Source organism: Canis aureus, chromosome 35 (assembly GCF_053574225.1).
Source record: "Canis aureus isolate CA01 chromosome 35, VMU_Caureus_v.1.0, whole genome shotgun sequence".
Lineage (NCBI taxonomy): Eukaryota > Metazoa > Chordata > Mammalia > Carnivora > Canidae > Canis > Canis aureus.
Window position 1 is genome coordinate 26,023,907 of NC_135645.1, and position 15,691 is coordinate 26,039,597.

The 15,691-nt window shown below is 38.5% G+C and overlaps 1 protein-coding gene across 7 annotated transcripts in view; it reads right to left on the minus strand.

The window, feature by feature from the left end:
* Window positions 1–13,486: 13,486 nt before the first annotated feature.
* LOC144305065 (olfactory receptor 5K1) overlaps window positions 13,487–15,691 on the minus strand; it is a 29,116-nt gene continuing 26,911 nt past the window's right edge. For all 7 annotated transcript variants that reach the window (XM_077883758.1, XM_077883756.1, XM_077883760.1 and 4 more), the window contains one exon: window positions 13,487–15,407. In XM_077883758.1, coding sequence (XP_077739884.1) covers window positions 14,428–15,396 — 969 coding nt within the window. In that variant the 5' untranslated portion in view covers window positions 15,397–15,407 and the 3' untranslated portion in view covers window positions 13,487–14,427. The remainder of the gene's footprint in view (window positions 15,408–15,691) is intronic.

Sequence of the window (15,691 nt, forward strand, 5' to 3'; positions counted from 1 at the left end):
GGAACCCTGTAGTCTTGCTGTGAGGAAACAAAGGTGTGTTTTTTTTCTGGGATAGCCGTGGCAAAAGGTCACAAGGGGGGAGCTTAAAAACTACAGTAATTTATCATCATCTTACAGGTCTGGAGTCTAGAAGCTTGAAATCAAGGTGTTGGCAGGGCCGTACTCCCTGTGAAACCTGTACCAAAGAATCATTCCTTGCCTCTTCCTAAGCTTCAGGTGGTTTGCTGGCATTTTTATACATTCTTTGGCTCAGAGCAGAATCACTCCAATCCTCCATCTTCACATGATATTTTCCATGTGTCTCTCTGCATTATTTTCCTTCTGCTTATCTGTCTCTGTGTCCAAATTTCTCTTTTGACATAAAACACTGATCATATTGGATTAGAGTCCACCTAAATGACCTCATTTGTTTTGAAAATATTTTTTAAAAAGATTTTATTTATTTATGAGAGATGCAGAGAGAGAGAGGCAGAGACAGGCAGAGGGAGAAGCAGACTGCCTCCAGGGAGCCTGATGTAGGACTCAATTTCTGGACCCCAGGATCATGACCTGAGCCGAAGGCAAACGCTCAACCACTGAGCCACCCAGGTGCCCCTAAAAAAGATTTTATTTATTTATTGGAGAGCACAAGAAAGGGGTGTGGAGGCAGAGGGAAGAAGGAGAAGCTGACTTTCTGCTGAGCAGGTATCCTGCCGAGGGCCGAGGCCTCCATTCCATGACTTTGAGACCATGACCTGCGTGGAAGGCAGACACTTAACTGACTGAGCCACCCAGGCGCCCCCCCAAATGACCTCATTTTAACTGGATTACCTCTTTAAGATCTCATTTCCAAGTAAAGTCACATTCTGACCTATAACCTAACTCTATAGAGTTAGGACGTCAACAAATCTTTTTAGGGGGGTACAATCCAACCTGTAACACCAGGTCCCAGGGAGGCACCCCATGTTGACTGTGATTCCATCTGGGAGCCAGCACCACGGCAGGTCACACAAGTGGAAAAGCCTTTAAGGTGATTCCAGCCCCAGCCATCATCTGACTGCAACTGTGTGATAGTAGAGTGAGAACTTGCCTAGGTGAGCACAGTCAGCGCCCCCTCTTCCTTTATTCCCCACCCCCCCGCAATCATGGGAGATACTATAGTGGTTATGTTGTGTTAAATTCCTGAGTTTAAGGGCCACATGGCAATAACCCAACGGAAGCATAAGTCACATTGAGATAGTAAAGAAGATTTCCTCCCACAGGGGCCAATACATCCTGTGGTTGCAATATTTTATAGGGCCTGTGGCTGGATCAGGCCCTGTCTGTTTTCTACCTGGGCCAGCCCTGGCATTTTTCAGGAAGAACATCACAAACTCTTACCTTTCTTAGATACCTGAAGCCTCATCTTTCGCCTTTTACCAACAATACTTTCATTCCCTGTATGTAACAGTTAACACACACCTTCTCTTTGGGTCTTGCCTTGGCAAATATGGTGCATATTCTCTTACCCCTTCTTGTACTGGAAGCATCTTCTCAGGGAGTTTCTAATATTTTTGATGGACATAGAAGCCAAAAGAAGCTTGGGATTGCAAATGTTTTAAATGAACATATCCTTCCTCAAAAATACCAACTTAGTTTTATACCATCGACTCTGGCAGTGGAAAGGAACAAAATGTTCAAGCTGAATGTAATACACGGTTACTAATGTTTTAAAATTTATCTTTGATTTTTGTCAAAGTGGTTTGTATGCAGAATTTGGAAACCATATTACTTTATGTGGCTTAAAATGAAAAATAGCATCCTCACTGTACCCTCACTGTAATAGTACCCTCACTGTAATTTCTGCCTTCCCCAACCATCAGCCATCTCAACCCTTTTAACTCTTTTTTTCTGGATTTGCTTTTATATTTCTAAACAAACGTAAGAGAAAATCTAGATGCCTTCGGGCTGGCAATGCCTTTTTAGATATAATCCCAATGGCATGATCCATAAAGAAAGAACTGATAAGCTGAACTTTAAAAATTAAATGTCTGCTTGCGAGATACAGATGATTTATCTTTTCCCCCAAGGTTTCATTTAAATTCAAGTTACATATAGTGTAGTATTGGTTTCAAGAGTGGAATTTAGTGATTCATCACTTACATATAACGCCCAGATCACAATCCATGCTCATCACAAGGGTTCTCCCTAATGCCCAGTCCCTCACATAGCCCATCCCCCAACCCCCACCCTCCAGCAACCCTTAGTTTGTTCTCCATAGTTGAGAGTCTTATGGTTTGCCTCCTTCTCTGTTTTTGTCTTATTTTATTTTTCTTTCACTTCCTCTATATTCACCTGTTTTGTTTCTTAAGTTCCATATATGGAAGAAATCATATGGTGTTTGTCTTTGACTGACTTGTTTCATTTAGCATAACTTACTCTAGCTCCATCCAAATCATTGCAAATAGCAAGATTTCATTCTTTTTGATGGCTGAGTGAGATTCCATTGTATATGTATACCACTTCTTTAGCCATTCATCAGTCGATGGAGATTTGGGTTCTTTTTATAACTTGGCTGTTGCTCATCATGCTACTATGAACATCGGGGTGCATGTGCCCCCTTTGAATCAGTATTTTTGTATCCTTTGGGTAAATACCTTATAGTGTGATTTCTGGGTTGTAGGGTAGCTCTATTTTTAACTCTTGAGGAACCTCCATATTGCTTTCCAGAGTGGCTACACCAGCTTGCATTCCCACCAAAGGTGTAAGAGGATTTTCCTTTCTCCACATCCTTGCCAACATCTTTTGCCTAGTGAGTTGTCAATTTTAGGCATTCTGACTGATGTGAGGTGGTATCTCATTGTGGTTTTGATTTGTAATTTCTTGATGATGAGTGATGAGGATATTTTCATGTGTTTGTTAGCTATCTGGATGTTTTCCTTGGAGAAATGTCCATGTCTTCTGCCCATTTCTTAACTAGATTATTTTTGGAGTGTTGAGTTTGATAAATTTTTTATAGATTTTGGATACTAGCCCTTTTTTCCAATATATCATTTATAAATATATTCTATTTCATAGGTTGCTTTTTATTTTTGTTGATTGTTTCCTTTGCTGTGCAGAAACTTTTTGTCTTGATGAAGTCCTAATAGTTCATTTTTGCTTTTGTTTCCCTTGTCCCCAGCAATGTGTCTAGTAAGAAGTTGGAATGACTGATGTCAAAGAGGTTGCTGCCCATGTTCTACTCTAGGATTTTGATGGTTTCCCATCTCACATTTAGGTCTTTCATCCATTTTGAATTTTTTTGTGTGTATGATGTAGGAAAGGGGTCCAATTTGACTTTTCTACATGTTGCTATCCAGTTTTCCCAACATTATTTTTTAAAAGATTTTATTTGCTTATTCATGAGAGACACAGAATGAGAGAGAGCGAGGCAGAGACACAGCCAGAGGGAGAAGCAGGCTTCATGCAGGGAGCCCAACGTGGGACTTGATCTGGGTTTCCAGGATCAGGCCCTGGGCTGAAGGCTGCGCTAAACCACTGAGCCACCCGGGCTGCCCTCCCAACACTATTTTTTGAAGAGACTGTCTTTTTCCATTGGATATTCTTTCCTGCTTTGTCAAAGATTAGTTGATCATAGGTCCATTTCTGGATTTTCTAGTCTGTTCCATTGATCCGTTTTTGTGCTCGTACCATACTGTCTTCATGATTACAGCTTTGTAATATAGTTTGAAGTCCAGAATTATGATTCCTCCAGCTTTGGCTTTCTTTTTCAACATGACTATGGCTACTCAGGGTCTTTTCTGATTCTGTATAAATTTTAGAATCGTTTTTCTTCTAGCTCTGTGAAAAATGCTGGTGGTATTTTGATAGGGATTGCACTGAATGTGTAGATTGCTTTGGGTAGTGGAGACATTTTAACAATATTTGTTCTTCCAATCCATGAGCATAGAATGCTTTTCCATTTATTTGTGTCTTCTTCAATTTCTTTCATAAGTGTTCTACAGTTTTCAGAATATAGATCTTTTACCTCTTTGGTTGGTTTATTCCTAGGTATCATATGGTTTCTGGTCAGTTGTAAATGGGATGGAACTTTTTATTTCTCTTTCTGTTGTTTCATTATTAGTATATAGAAATGCAACAGATTTCTGTAAGTTGATTTTATATCCTGTGACTTTGCTGAATTCATGTATCAGTTCTAGCAATTTTTTTGGTGGAGTTTTTTCTCCATTTTCTACACAGAGTGTCATGTTGTCTACAAAGAATGAAAGTTTGACTTCTTCCTTACTGATTTGGATGCCTTTTATTTCTTCTTGTTGTCTGATTGCTGAGGCTAGGACTTCTAGTGCTATGTTGAACAACAGTGGTGAGAGTGAACATGCCTATCGTGTTCCTTACCTTAGGGGAAAAGCTCTAAGTTTTTCCTCATTGAGGATGATATCGAGGTCTTATATATGGCTTTTATGATGTCAAGGTATGTTCCTTCTATCCCTACTTTCTTGAGGGTTTTTATCAAGAATGGATGTTGTACTTTGTTAAATGTTTTTTCTGCATCGATTCAATTTGCTATTATCTTGTTGAGAACTTTTTTTTTTAAAGATTTTATTTATTTATTCATGAGAGAGAGAGAGAGAGAGAGGCAGAGACAGAGGCAGAGGGAGAAGCAGACTCCCTGTGGGGAGCCTGATGTGGGACTCGATCCTAGGACTCAGGATCACGACCTAAGCCAAAGGCAGATGCGACCACTGAGCCACCCAGGTGCCCCTTGTTGAGAACTTTTGCATCCATGTTCATCAGGATTATTGGTCTGTAATTCCTGTTTTTAGTGGGGTCTTTGTATGGTTTTGGAATCAAGGTAATGCTGGCCTCATAGAATGAGTTTGGAAGGTTTCCTTCTACCCCTATTTTTTGGAAGAGTTTCATAAAGATTAGGCATTAATTCTTCTTTAAATGTTTAGTAGAATTCCCCTAAGAAGTCATCTGGTCCTGGACTCTAGTTTATTTGGAGATATTTGATTACTGATTCAAATCAGTAATCAGCAAATTCAATTTCTTTGCTGGTTATGGGTCTGTTCAAATTTTCTATTTCTTTCTGTTTCAGTTTTGGTAGTTTATATGTTTCTAGGGATTTATCCATTTTTTCCAGATTGTCTTTTTTTGACATTTAATTATTAATACTACCCTATTATAATTGTTCATATTTCTGAGATGTTGGTTGTGGTCTTTCCTCTTTCATTTGCGATTTTGCCTTTCTCTTTTTGATAAGTCTGGCTAGGGGTTTTATCAATTTTGTTAATTCTCTCAAAGAACCGCTCCTAGTTTCGTTGATCTGTTCTTTTTAAAATTTCTACCTCATTTATTTCTTCTCTAATCTTTATATTTCCATCATTCTGTTGGATTTAGGCTTTATTTGCTATTCTTTTTCCAGGTCTGTTAGATGTAAGGTTAGTTGCGTATTTGAGATTTTTCTTACTTCTCGAGGAAGGCTTGTATTACTATATACTTCCCACTTAATGACTGCCTTTGCTGCGTCCCAAAGGTTTTGAACAGTAGTGTTTTCATTTTCATTTGCTTCCATATATTTTTTTATTTTTCTTTAATTTCCTGGTTGACCCATTCATTCTTTAATTGGATGTTCTTTAACCTCCATGTATTTGTGGTCTTTCCAATTTTTTTCTTGTGGTTGACTTCAAGTCTTTCTGTACTGATCGAGGCCTCATTTGTGACCGAGTATGTGATCTATCCTGGAGAATGTTCCATGTGCATGTGAAAAGAATGTGTTATTCTGCTATTTAGGATGAAATGTTTTAAATATATCTGTTAAGATCATCTGGTCCAGTGTGTCATTCCAAATCATTGTTTCCTTATTGATTTTCTACTTAGATGATCTGTCCATTGCTGTAAAAGTCCCTTAATATTATTGTAGTATTATCAATGAGGTTTTTAAAGTTAATAATTAATTTATATATTTGGCCAATCCCAAGATAGGGGCATATTTACAATTGTTAGATTACTTGTTGGATAGACCCCTTTATTATGATATAGTGCCCTTCTTCATCTCTTCTTATAGTCTTTGTTTTAAAATTTAGTTTGTCTGATATAATTATGGCTACCTCAGCTTTCCTTTGATGTCTGTTAGCATGATAAATTGTTCTTCGCCCGCTGACTTTCAATCTGGAGATGTCTTGGGTCTAAGATGAGTCTCTTGTAAACATATTAATGAGTTTTGTGTTTTTAATCCATTCTGATACCCTATGTCTTTTGTTTTTAAGACTTTATTTATTTATTTATTTTAGGGCACAAGTTGAGGGGAGGCAGAGGGAGAAGGAAAGAGAATCTCAAGCAGACTCTGTGCTGAGTGTGGAGCCTGATGCAGGGCTCGATCTCATGATCATTCAGAGTGCTATTTACATTCAGAGTAATTATTGATATATATGAATTTAGTGCCATCACATTACCTGTGAAGTCAATGTTCCTGTAGATCATCTCTGTTTCTTTCTGGTCTTTGTTGCTTTTGGTCTCTACTGCTCAAAATGTCCCCTTTAATATTTCTTGCAGAGTTGGTTTAGTGTTCACAAACTCCTTTAGTTTTTTTCTTGTCTTTGAAACTCTTTATCTCTCCTTCTATCCTGAATGACAGCCTTGCTGCCAAGTATACTTGGACACATAGTTTTCCCATTTAACATGTCTGAATACATCATGCCACTCTCTTCTGGTCTGCTATGCTTCTGTGGACAGGTCTGCTGCTAACCTTATGTGTCTACACTTGTAGGTTAAGGACCTTTTGTTCCTGGCTGCTTTCAGAATTCTCTGTATTTTGCAAGTTTCACTATGATATATCTTGGTGTTGATCTGTCCTTGTTGATTTTGAGGGGAGTTCTCTGTGCCTTTTGGATTTGGATGCCTGTTTCATTCCTTGGGTTAGAGAAGTTCTCAGCTATAATTAGTTCAAATAATCCTTCTGCCCTCTTTCTTCTGGGACTTCTATGATATGGATTTTATTGCGCTTGATGGAATTGCTGAAGTCTCTGAGTCTCTATTCATGATCTAATAGTTTTCTTTCTCTGTCCAGTTCAGCTTCATTATTTTCCATAATTTTATCTTCTGTATCATTTATTTATTCCTCTGTGCTTTCCATCTTCATTTCCATCTTCACAACCATTCGGCTTTGCATCTTAGTTATAATATGTTTTATTTCGGCCTCACTAATTTTTACATCTTTTATTTCCACAGCAAGTGTTTCTCTGGTGTCCTCCATGCTTTTTTCAAGTGCAGCTAGTACTTTTATGACTGTTTCTAAATTCTTGTTCGAAAATATTGCTTATATCTGTTGAGCAAATCCTTGGCTGTGATTTCTTCCTGGTCTTTCTTTTGGGGAGAATTCCTCTGTCTTGTCATTTTGTCTAGTTTTCTGTCGTTTGTGAGTTATGAAAGCTTGTTATGTTTCCTGCTCCTAAGTGTAATGCTATATTAAGAAGGTGTCCTGGGGATCCCTGGGTGGCGCAGCGGTTTAGCGCCTGCCTTTGGCCCAGGGCGTGATCCTGGAGACCGGGGATCGAATCCCACATCGGGCTCCCAGTGCATGGAGCCTGTTTCTCCTTCTGCCTATGTCTCTGCCTCTCTCTCTCTCTCTGTGACTATCATAAATAAAAAAAAAAAAAAAAAAAAAAAAAAAAGAAGGTGTCCTGCTCTGTCCAAGACCTGGTGCTTCAGGGAGTGTTCTGGTGTATGCTGTGTGCTCTCTGCTGGCATGTTTTGGCTGCTCTTTTACACAGATATGTCCTCAGCAGAGTTCCTCCTTGTTTGCAGTGGGGAGTTTTTGGACCTTTAACTAGATGTGCTTTGATTTGTCTGTCAAAATAAACCTGGAAAAAGGAAGGCCTGATTCAAAAAGGAGAAAAGGGGATCCCTGGGTGGCGCAGCGGTTTAGCGCCTGCCTTTGGCCCAGGGCACGATCCTGGAGAGCCGGGATCGAATCCCACGTCGGGCTCCCGGTGCATGGAGCCTGCTTCTCCCTCTGCCTGTGTCTCTGCCTCTCTGTCTCTCTCTGTGTGACTATCATAAATAAATAAATAAAAATTTAAAAAAAAAAAAAAAGGAGAAAAGGAAAAGGAACTAAAAAACCCTCAAACAAATAGACAAACAGAAAACCATAAGCCTGATTCCAAAGGAAAAAAAAAAAAAGAAAGAAGAAATCTAATCCCAAAATGAGAAAAGTAAATGAAACAAACAAACAAACAAACAAATGAACAATAAAGCCTGATTCAAAAGAAGAGAAAAGAAAAAAAGAAAGCCTGGTCCTATTTCCACCAGAATGGAAGCTGTTGCTTTGGAGCATTCTATGAACAACAGACTTGGTACATGTAGGGGGCATGTGCTGGTTTTCTGAGGGCCAGGTCTGCTGCACTGGCTCATAGTCAGACCTGCTCTGGGAAAGATGCCCCTGCAGGGCTCGGTGTGTGTGGGGGTGTGAGTGTAACTAGCTCCAGTCTCCCCTGGGGACACTGTTTTGATCACTGAAGTCCAACAGTCTTGGTTGTTGTTGGGGGGAGGGCATCATCCAGCTCTCTCATGCCCCCCCCCTCCCCAGGAGAGGAGCTTGCTCCCTGGCTGTTTAGGAACTCTCACAGAAAAGTGAACAATCTCCCCTCCCATGTCCCAGGCTTTCATCAGATCCCTGCCCCCAACCTGCCTGTGCCCAGGCTGTTGGCATGCTGAGTGCCTCAGTTCTGTGTTTTATATCTGGTGTGGCTAGGATTCAAAACTCCACATCTTAAAGGACCTGCCTGACAAGGCACAGACCTGCTCCCTTCCTCCAGAGGAGAGCCTTGAAGCACTGTGTGTGGTGCTGTACTGTCCCAGAAAAGCAGTCACACAGCCACACAGGTGCCTGGAGTTAATGGTGTAACACAGCAAAAAGCTTTGGCCAGGTTATCTTGCCCTCTGTATACACTTCTGTCTCCTGCTGTTGACGAGCCGCTCAATGGTGCCCAGAGAGCCTTATGTCCTTGGAGAGGCAATCAATATACCTTCTTGCAAATGTACTCCAGGAAGGGGAACATTCTCTCTTGGTGCAACCCAGGGCATCTCCATACAACGCTATCCACTGTCAACTCCCAAGTCTCCACCTTCCTTCACCCCAGGAGCACCACTGCTCACCCAGCTTGACTCCAGTGAATGGCACAGATTTCTGAAACCTCAGAATTTGAGCTCCACTATTTGCAAAAATGTGTGACAGTCCATTTCTCTTGATTCCTCAGTCAATGCTTTTATGAGAGTGTTTTTCTTGCAGGAATCTGATGTGTCGCTCTATTTCCCTTCCCTTCTCTTTCTGTCTTCTCTCCACAAAAAGGGCTTCCTCTGTTCTGTGACACCTCAGCTTTTCTCTACCCCAGTTCACATCTCTGCACCCCATGCCGGCCACATTCTCTCCCTCTAATTGTGCAGGTTGTTCTCTTAATCCTCAGATCAATTTCCTATCTGTTCAAAATGATTTGATGTCAACCTAGCTGTGTTCCAGGGACAAGACAAGTCCAGGGTCCCCCTACTACTCTTTCATCTTTACTCTTCCTGATGATTTCTTTATGTGTGAGTTTTGGCAGACTGTGTGCTTCATGGAATTGATCCATTTCATCTAGATCATCAAATGTGTGCACATAAAGTTGTTCATAATATTTCTTTATTGTCTGTTTAATATCCATGTGCTTGATTTTTAAGAGTTTGAATAGTGAACCAGGAAGTGTTTTCTTATGAAATATTTTTTAAAACATATTGTCTTAAAATATTTTAAAACATATGTAGCATAAAGTCGTTTCCTGTATTTTTAAGATTATCTTTAAAATTAAGTTTTCTGAAGTTTTGGAAGGCATTTATCCATTAACTACAAAATCCATAGAGTATTAGTAAATTTTTGATGATACCAGTACAACGTAAATGTTTATAGTAAATTAGAACTTCTTCTATTTATGTCTTATGAGCTATAGAAGATGGCACTATGATATGACTATATCTATTAAGTGTAAACAGATAAAGTATTTAGGAATAAATATAGTTACTATGCTATATTGTATATTCATATTGTTTTGCATCACAGCATACTTCCTTTCCTACCTTATGTATCCAGAGCTGGTGCTACAGACATCTTAGTAAATATTCAGTTATGCAAGGAGATATTTTATTTGGTCCAATGTAGGAACAATTATCTACTAAAATGCAGGGTTTTTCTCCCCTGCACATAGTCCAAATATAGTCCCTTCCTGACAGATTATAAATATAACCTGAGAGTTATGATATTAAACTGAATTAAAGTTTTAATAGTAAGTATGATTTCTAGAGTTGAATGGGCTGTAGCTATTACATTTTACTTCTCTGATGCTCAGTCAGCATCACTTATGAACCAATATTTAAAATCATATGGTGAAATTGGTTCAGTGATAAAGCAGACCTGCACCGGCAAGCATTGCCAACTTCAGAGTAATTTTTCTGGGCTGGAAATGGGTAGTAAATGAGGACTAATATAATCCTAAAAAGGAATGGTCTATAAAGGGGAGATAAATGACATGCATAATAGTGTATGTATAAAATAAATATTCTCCATGTCACCAAGCTCTGGAAACTCACATAATTAAGTTCAGCCTGGTAACAGGAAATGGCATATTCAGGTAAATCCCCAATAATCAAAATGTGAAAAGAAAGTATTGCCACCATTAAAAATACCTACAAATTAGCTCAAATGTTAATCTTTGTATACACAATGAGGTCACATTTCAATATTAACTGATGAACCAACACAGAATTTCTTGTTATCATAGTATCAATTTGTAAGTCTCTGAAGTGACAGTGCTTCCTCAGGGAAGTAAGACTTGTCTTATTCAATATTCCTGATTGAACTAACTTCTTAAGAATTAATTTCCCTTTAAACATTTATCCCTGCTTAACACCACCGTCTTCTCATCCATTGTGCCAACATATTAGTCGCTGACACTCGATGCAATAAACATTATTCAAATTCAGTGTGAAACCATCTTGAGAAAGATGTGATAGACCTCATAAAGTTGATGAATGAGTTGGAGAACTCCTTGAAGGAAATGTAAAGTCTCAATGACAAATAGGACCTGGTTAGAGTTAGGACAATTAAAAAGTGAATAATAAATGAGAAAAATAAAAACAAATTCAATGGATAAGAATTTGTGCAAATAAGAATTAGGAGAGACCCTTGGGAGAATTGGTAGAGACTTTGGACATTTTACAAAATTGCTCCATTATCAGTACTTATTACTATTGTTCCTTGAATTCAAAAGTTAAGTAATGTTGTATCTAGTTATCATGCTTTATTCTTCTGGAAAGTAAAGCCAAGAAAAACATTTGACATTTGATTCATTGTTTGTAAATTAGTATACATTTGTGATCCTAATTAAATTTTAGTTAAGTGTAAGATAACATTTATTTCTATAAGTTTTATTATTCAAGATAAAGTCCTAAATAAATCTCTTTTCTCCACTTACTGTGGAATAGTGGTCAAGATTTTAAAAGGATTAATTTTTATGAGACTTTTCTTCCTATGTCCAACAGTACTTAGAAGAAAACAGTCTGTGATTCTGTTTTACCCAGTGGTCATTTCTAACATTTCAGACAGTAGCTTGCGCAGTTCAGAGTTATAGCTTAAAGAAAGATCAGAGCACAACAATGTTAATATCACTTGCTTTATTCCCTAAACATAATTGAAAATCCAGACAGGAAGAACAGGTTGAGAAAGCCTCACTTTTAAGAACTGTTCCAAAGTCAAAATTTATTTCATAAAAGGAGATTTGGGAAGCATTTATAATAAGATAAGAGGTAGGTATCACCCTAGAAATAATGATGTAGTGAGTTGGGGGATAAAAGGAAAATCAGAAGGAAATAATTGGAGTTTGCTGAGATAGGGCTCTGTGACTTATATTCCCAGGGGCGTGTTCTGGGAATGAGATGGGGAGACAGTAGAATGTTCATTGAAGTTTGGAGAAATATGGCAAAAGGAATCTTCCAGAGAGACTCATGAAAACATCCAAAAGCTTGCATTGAATCTAAACTGCGTGTCATCAGAAGTGCAAAAATGATGCCCTTCAGCCTTTTTTGTGGACCTTTTCTTCAGCTAGGTGCTGGTATATGTCAATTACCAAATACCAGTATTTCCCTCTTCTTGAATATCCTAGAGGAGATGGTCAAGAGAATTCACTTAGAAATTGGCATTGAGAAAGAGCAAGAGAGACCAAGATAGCAGACTTGACAGGAGTTAAATAGTATGTGTTTTAGCTGCAATCATGCTTCCATATCTAGCCTGGGAACTAGTTGTGAATGCAGAAATCAAAACTGATAGTGGCACCAAGAGATAACCAGAAAGTCAGAGAAGATTGAATATCTCAGAAAAATATAGCAGGGACAGAGCTCTATCTGTAGCATGACATCTATCATCAATGCCATGGTATCAGACAAGTACCTGTACATTTAAGTGCAGTTAAGGAAGGATGGGGGTAGGGTTAGGCAAATCCTAAATTTATGGCATTTATATTAGAAACAACCAGGGACACCTGGGTGGCTCAGTCTGTTGAGCCTTCAGCTCTTGGTTGGGGCTCATGTCATGATCTCAGGGTTGTGAAACTGAGCCCCAAACCGGGCTCCAAACTCAGTGCAGAGTCCACTTGAGATTCTTTCTCCCTCCCCCTCCACTTCTTCCTCCACTTGTGCTCTCTCTAAAATAAATAAATAAATACATAATAAATAAATAAATAAATAAATAAATAAATAAATAAATAATAACCAAGATATGTCTCCATTTCAAATCTTGGAATGTCTAATTACATGGTATTAGCTAGGTTAGATTTTTTGAAGGTCACAAATAGAAATGAAGTGATGATAAGTTTGTATTCATGAGTTAGGGGGTTGGAAATACTATGTTCCCACAACTTTTTCTAAATAAACTCAGCATGTTGACTTTCCATGTGAAGTCAGCTTAAGTGGCTGGCTAGCCTGGACCAGAGCTGCATCTTGACAATTGCCTTTTGGGAATTTAGATGTGACCTCAGAGCATCAAGAGAAGATGTAGAAGAGGGCATTTTTCTTTTCAGTATTGGACCTTCTTCATCCAGGAGTTAGTCATTATTATTTTTTAAAGTTTTTTTAAATTTTTATTTACTTATGATAGTCACAGAGAGAGAGAGAGAGAGAGAGAGAGAGAGGCAGAGACATAGGCAAAGGGAGAAGCAGGCTTCATGCACCCGGAGCCTGACGTGGGATTCGATCCCGGGTCTCCAGGATCGCGCCCTGGGCCAAAGGCAGGCGCTAAACCGCTGCACCACCCAGGGATCCCCAGGAGTTAGTCATTAAAATCATGACAATGTTCTATTATTTAAGCAGATTAAAAAGCTGGTATTTTGTTAACTGATATATCCTAGCACCAAGAGTAGTGCTTGCACTTAGCAAGTTCTCGGGAAACCTATGTTGAATAAATAAATGAAAAGTAATTCTTTCATTTTGCCACATTAAAATCATTAAATTCTTGAAAATAAACAAATAAAATCATTTAATTCCACTTACATTCCACAACTTCAGGTTTTGCAGTGGTGAGAAGAAAAAATAAGTAATTATTATACATAAGCCCTACCCACAGTTCAACAATCATACCTTCATGTCTGTATATGACATACTATTGTCCTCATTATTGGACCCTTTCCTCACCTCTCAAGATGGAGGATAGAGTTGTTTAGTTTAGCTAACTGACAATAGAGGCTCTTTGAATCTCACGTGAAGTTTGATTACTTGCCTGGGGCTTTATGTTATAGCATCTTTATGAGTGTACATTTGGGAGTAAATAACTCTCTCTGAAGATAACTACTCTTGAAGTTGACATTCTGTGTGTAATTATGCAACTCCATTGGAACCTTAACTTGGGAATATACTACTCACTTTTATTTGACACCGTCACTTTCTTACTACCTCTGTCTTAACAATAGTGTCTCCCACAATGCTATTAAAACTGCATCCTCAAAATTTACTTGCTTCGACTTTGTCTCCCATGGTTGTGAGGGATTTCACTGTTTGAGTGTTCATATCCCCTTAAAATCTTCAGCCTAACTGGAGTGCTCATGCTCTAAGCTGTTAAAGCTGACTGGCTGTAAATGCTAAATAGAATTCTCCTTTATATGTGTAACTGATAATTTTGTTGTTTTCCTTTTTGGAGCTGATAATCCCAATCCCCCTGATGCAGACACAGTCCATGAGCTTGGCAACATTCTAAGCTGTTTCTTGAAGGAATTACAAGTTTGGTTTTGATTTTTGTTATTTTGAATTAAGATTTAGCACAGTTTTCTCTTTCCTGTATATTTTTTCCCATACGTATTGCTTCCTCAATTGATTTTATTATGATATATTTTATATATAACTTGTGCATTTTTTTCTGTGTATTTTCACTTGGAAGAATTTTCCACTTTTAAATCACTAAGCTACAGTCGATATCATTTGTTTCCAACTTTCATGAGATTGTTTTTTCTTCAAAATTTTTCTCAGGACAGTTATTACTTCTTTATTTCTCAGGCTATAAATAAAAGGATTTAGTAAGGGAACTACTATTGTAAACAAAATAGCAGCTGGGATATCTTTATCCCCTTGTTCAAGCAAATTTGGTCTAATGTACATGAAAAAAAGAGATCCATAGAACAATGAAACAGACAAAAAGTGAGATGCACAGGTGGAAAATGCTTTGACCCTTCCTTCTTTGGATTTCATTTTGAAAATAGTAAAGAGAATGTAGAAGTAAGATATTAATACGCTGCCTATGGTGAAGACTTGGATGGAGCCTGAAAAAATAAATAGTACTAGTTCATTGACATAAGGATCAATACAGGAGAGTCTGTATAAAGGAAGAATATCACAGTAAAAGTGATTAATTTGATGAGACCCACAGAAAGTTAGCCTAAGGAGAAGCCCTACGTGAATCATGGAATGCAGGTTTCCTGCTATGTAGGCCCCTGTGGTCATCTGAAGGCAGAGCTTCTTCGACATCATGGTGTGGTACTGCAGTGGGCTGCAGATGGCCACATAGCGGTCATAGGCCATTGCTGCCAGGAGAAAGCAGTCTGCAGTTTCAACAGTGCAAAGAAAATAAAATTGTCCCATGCACTCATAGAGGGAAACCATCCTGTTCTCAGAAAAGAAGTTCTCTAACATCTTGGGAGTAATGGCCGAGGCACAGCAAGAATCCACAAGAGCCAGGTTGCCCAGAAAGATGTACATTGGCATGTGAAGATGATGCTCTTTTGATATCAGTACCACCAGGCCCAGATTTCCCACCATGGTGATGAGATAGATGGCAAAGAACACCACAAACAGAAGGGTCTTCAACTCTGGGTGATCTGTAAATCCTGTGAGGATAAACTCACTTTTCAGGGTATGATTTTCTTCAGCCATTCCTTACTTCCCTGTTGAGAAAACAATTGTGGAGAAATTAGGTACTAATTTATAATATGTCCAATTTGACTGCTAAGCTAAGTTCAGAAGGACGAATTCTATAAGGCCTTCACATGTTATATGGATTTGGCACATGCCCAATTCTGGACTGTATCAATCTCCTGAAGTTATTATGTAGGGAGCTACTCTTTTAACATTTTTCTAGCATATTTTCAAGAAAAATTATATGCACAGGGAAGGCTTTTGAGATCTTAAGAGGAATATTCAGTGCAAAACTCCTCTATATGGGTTAGGT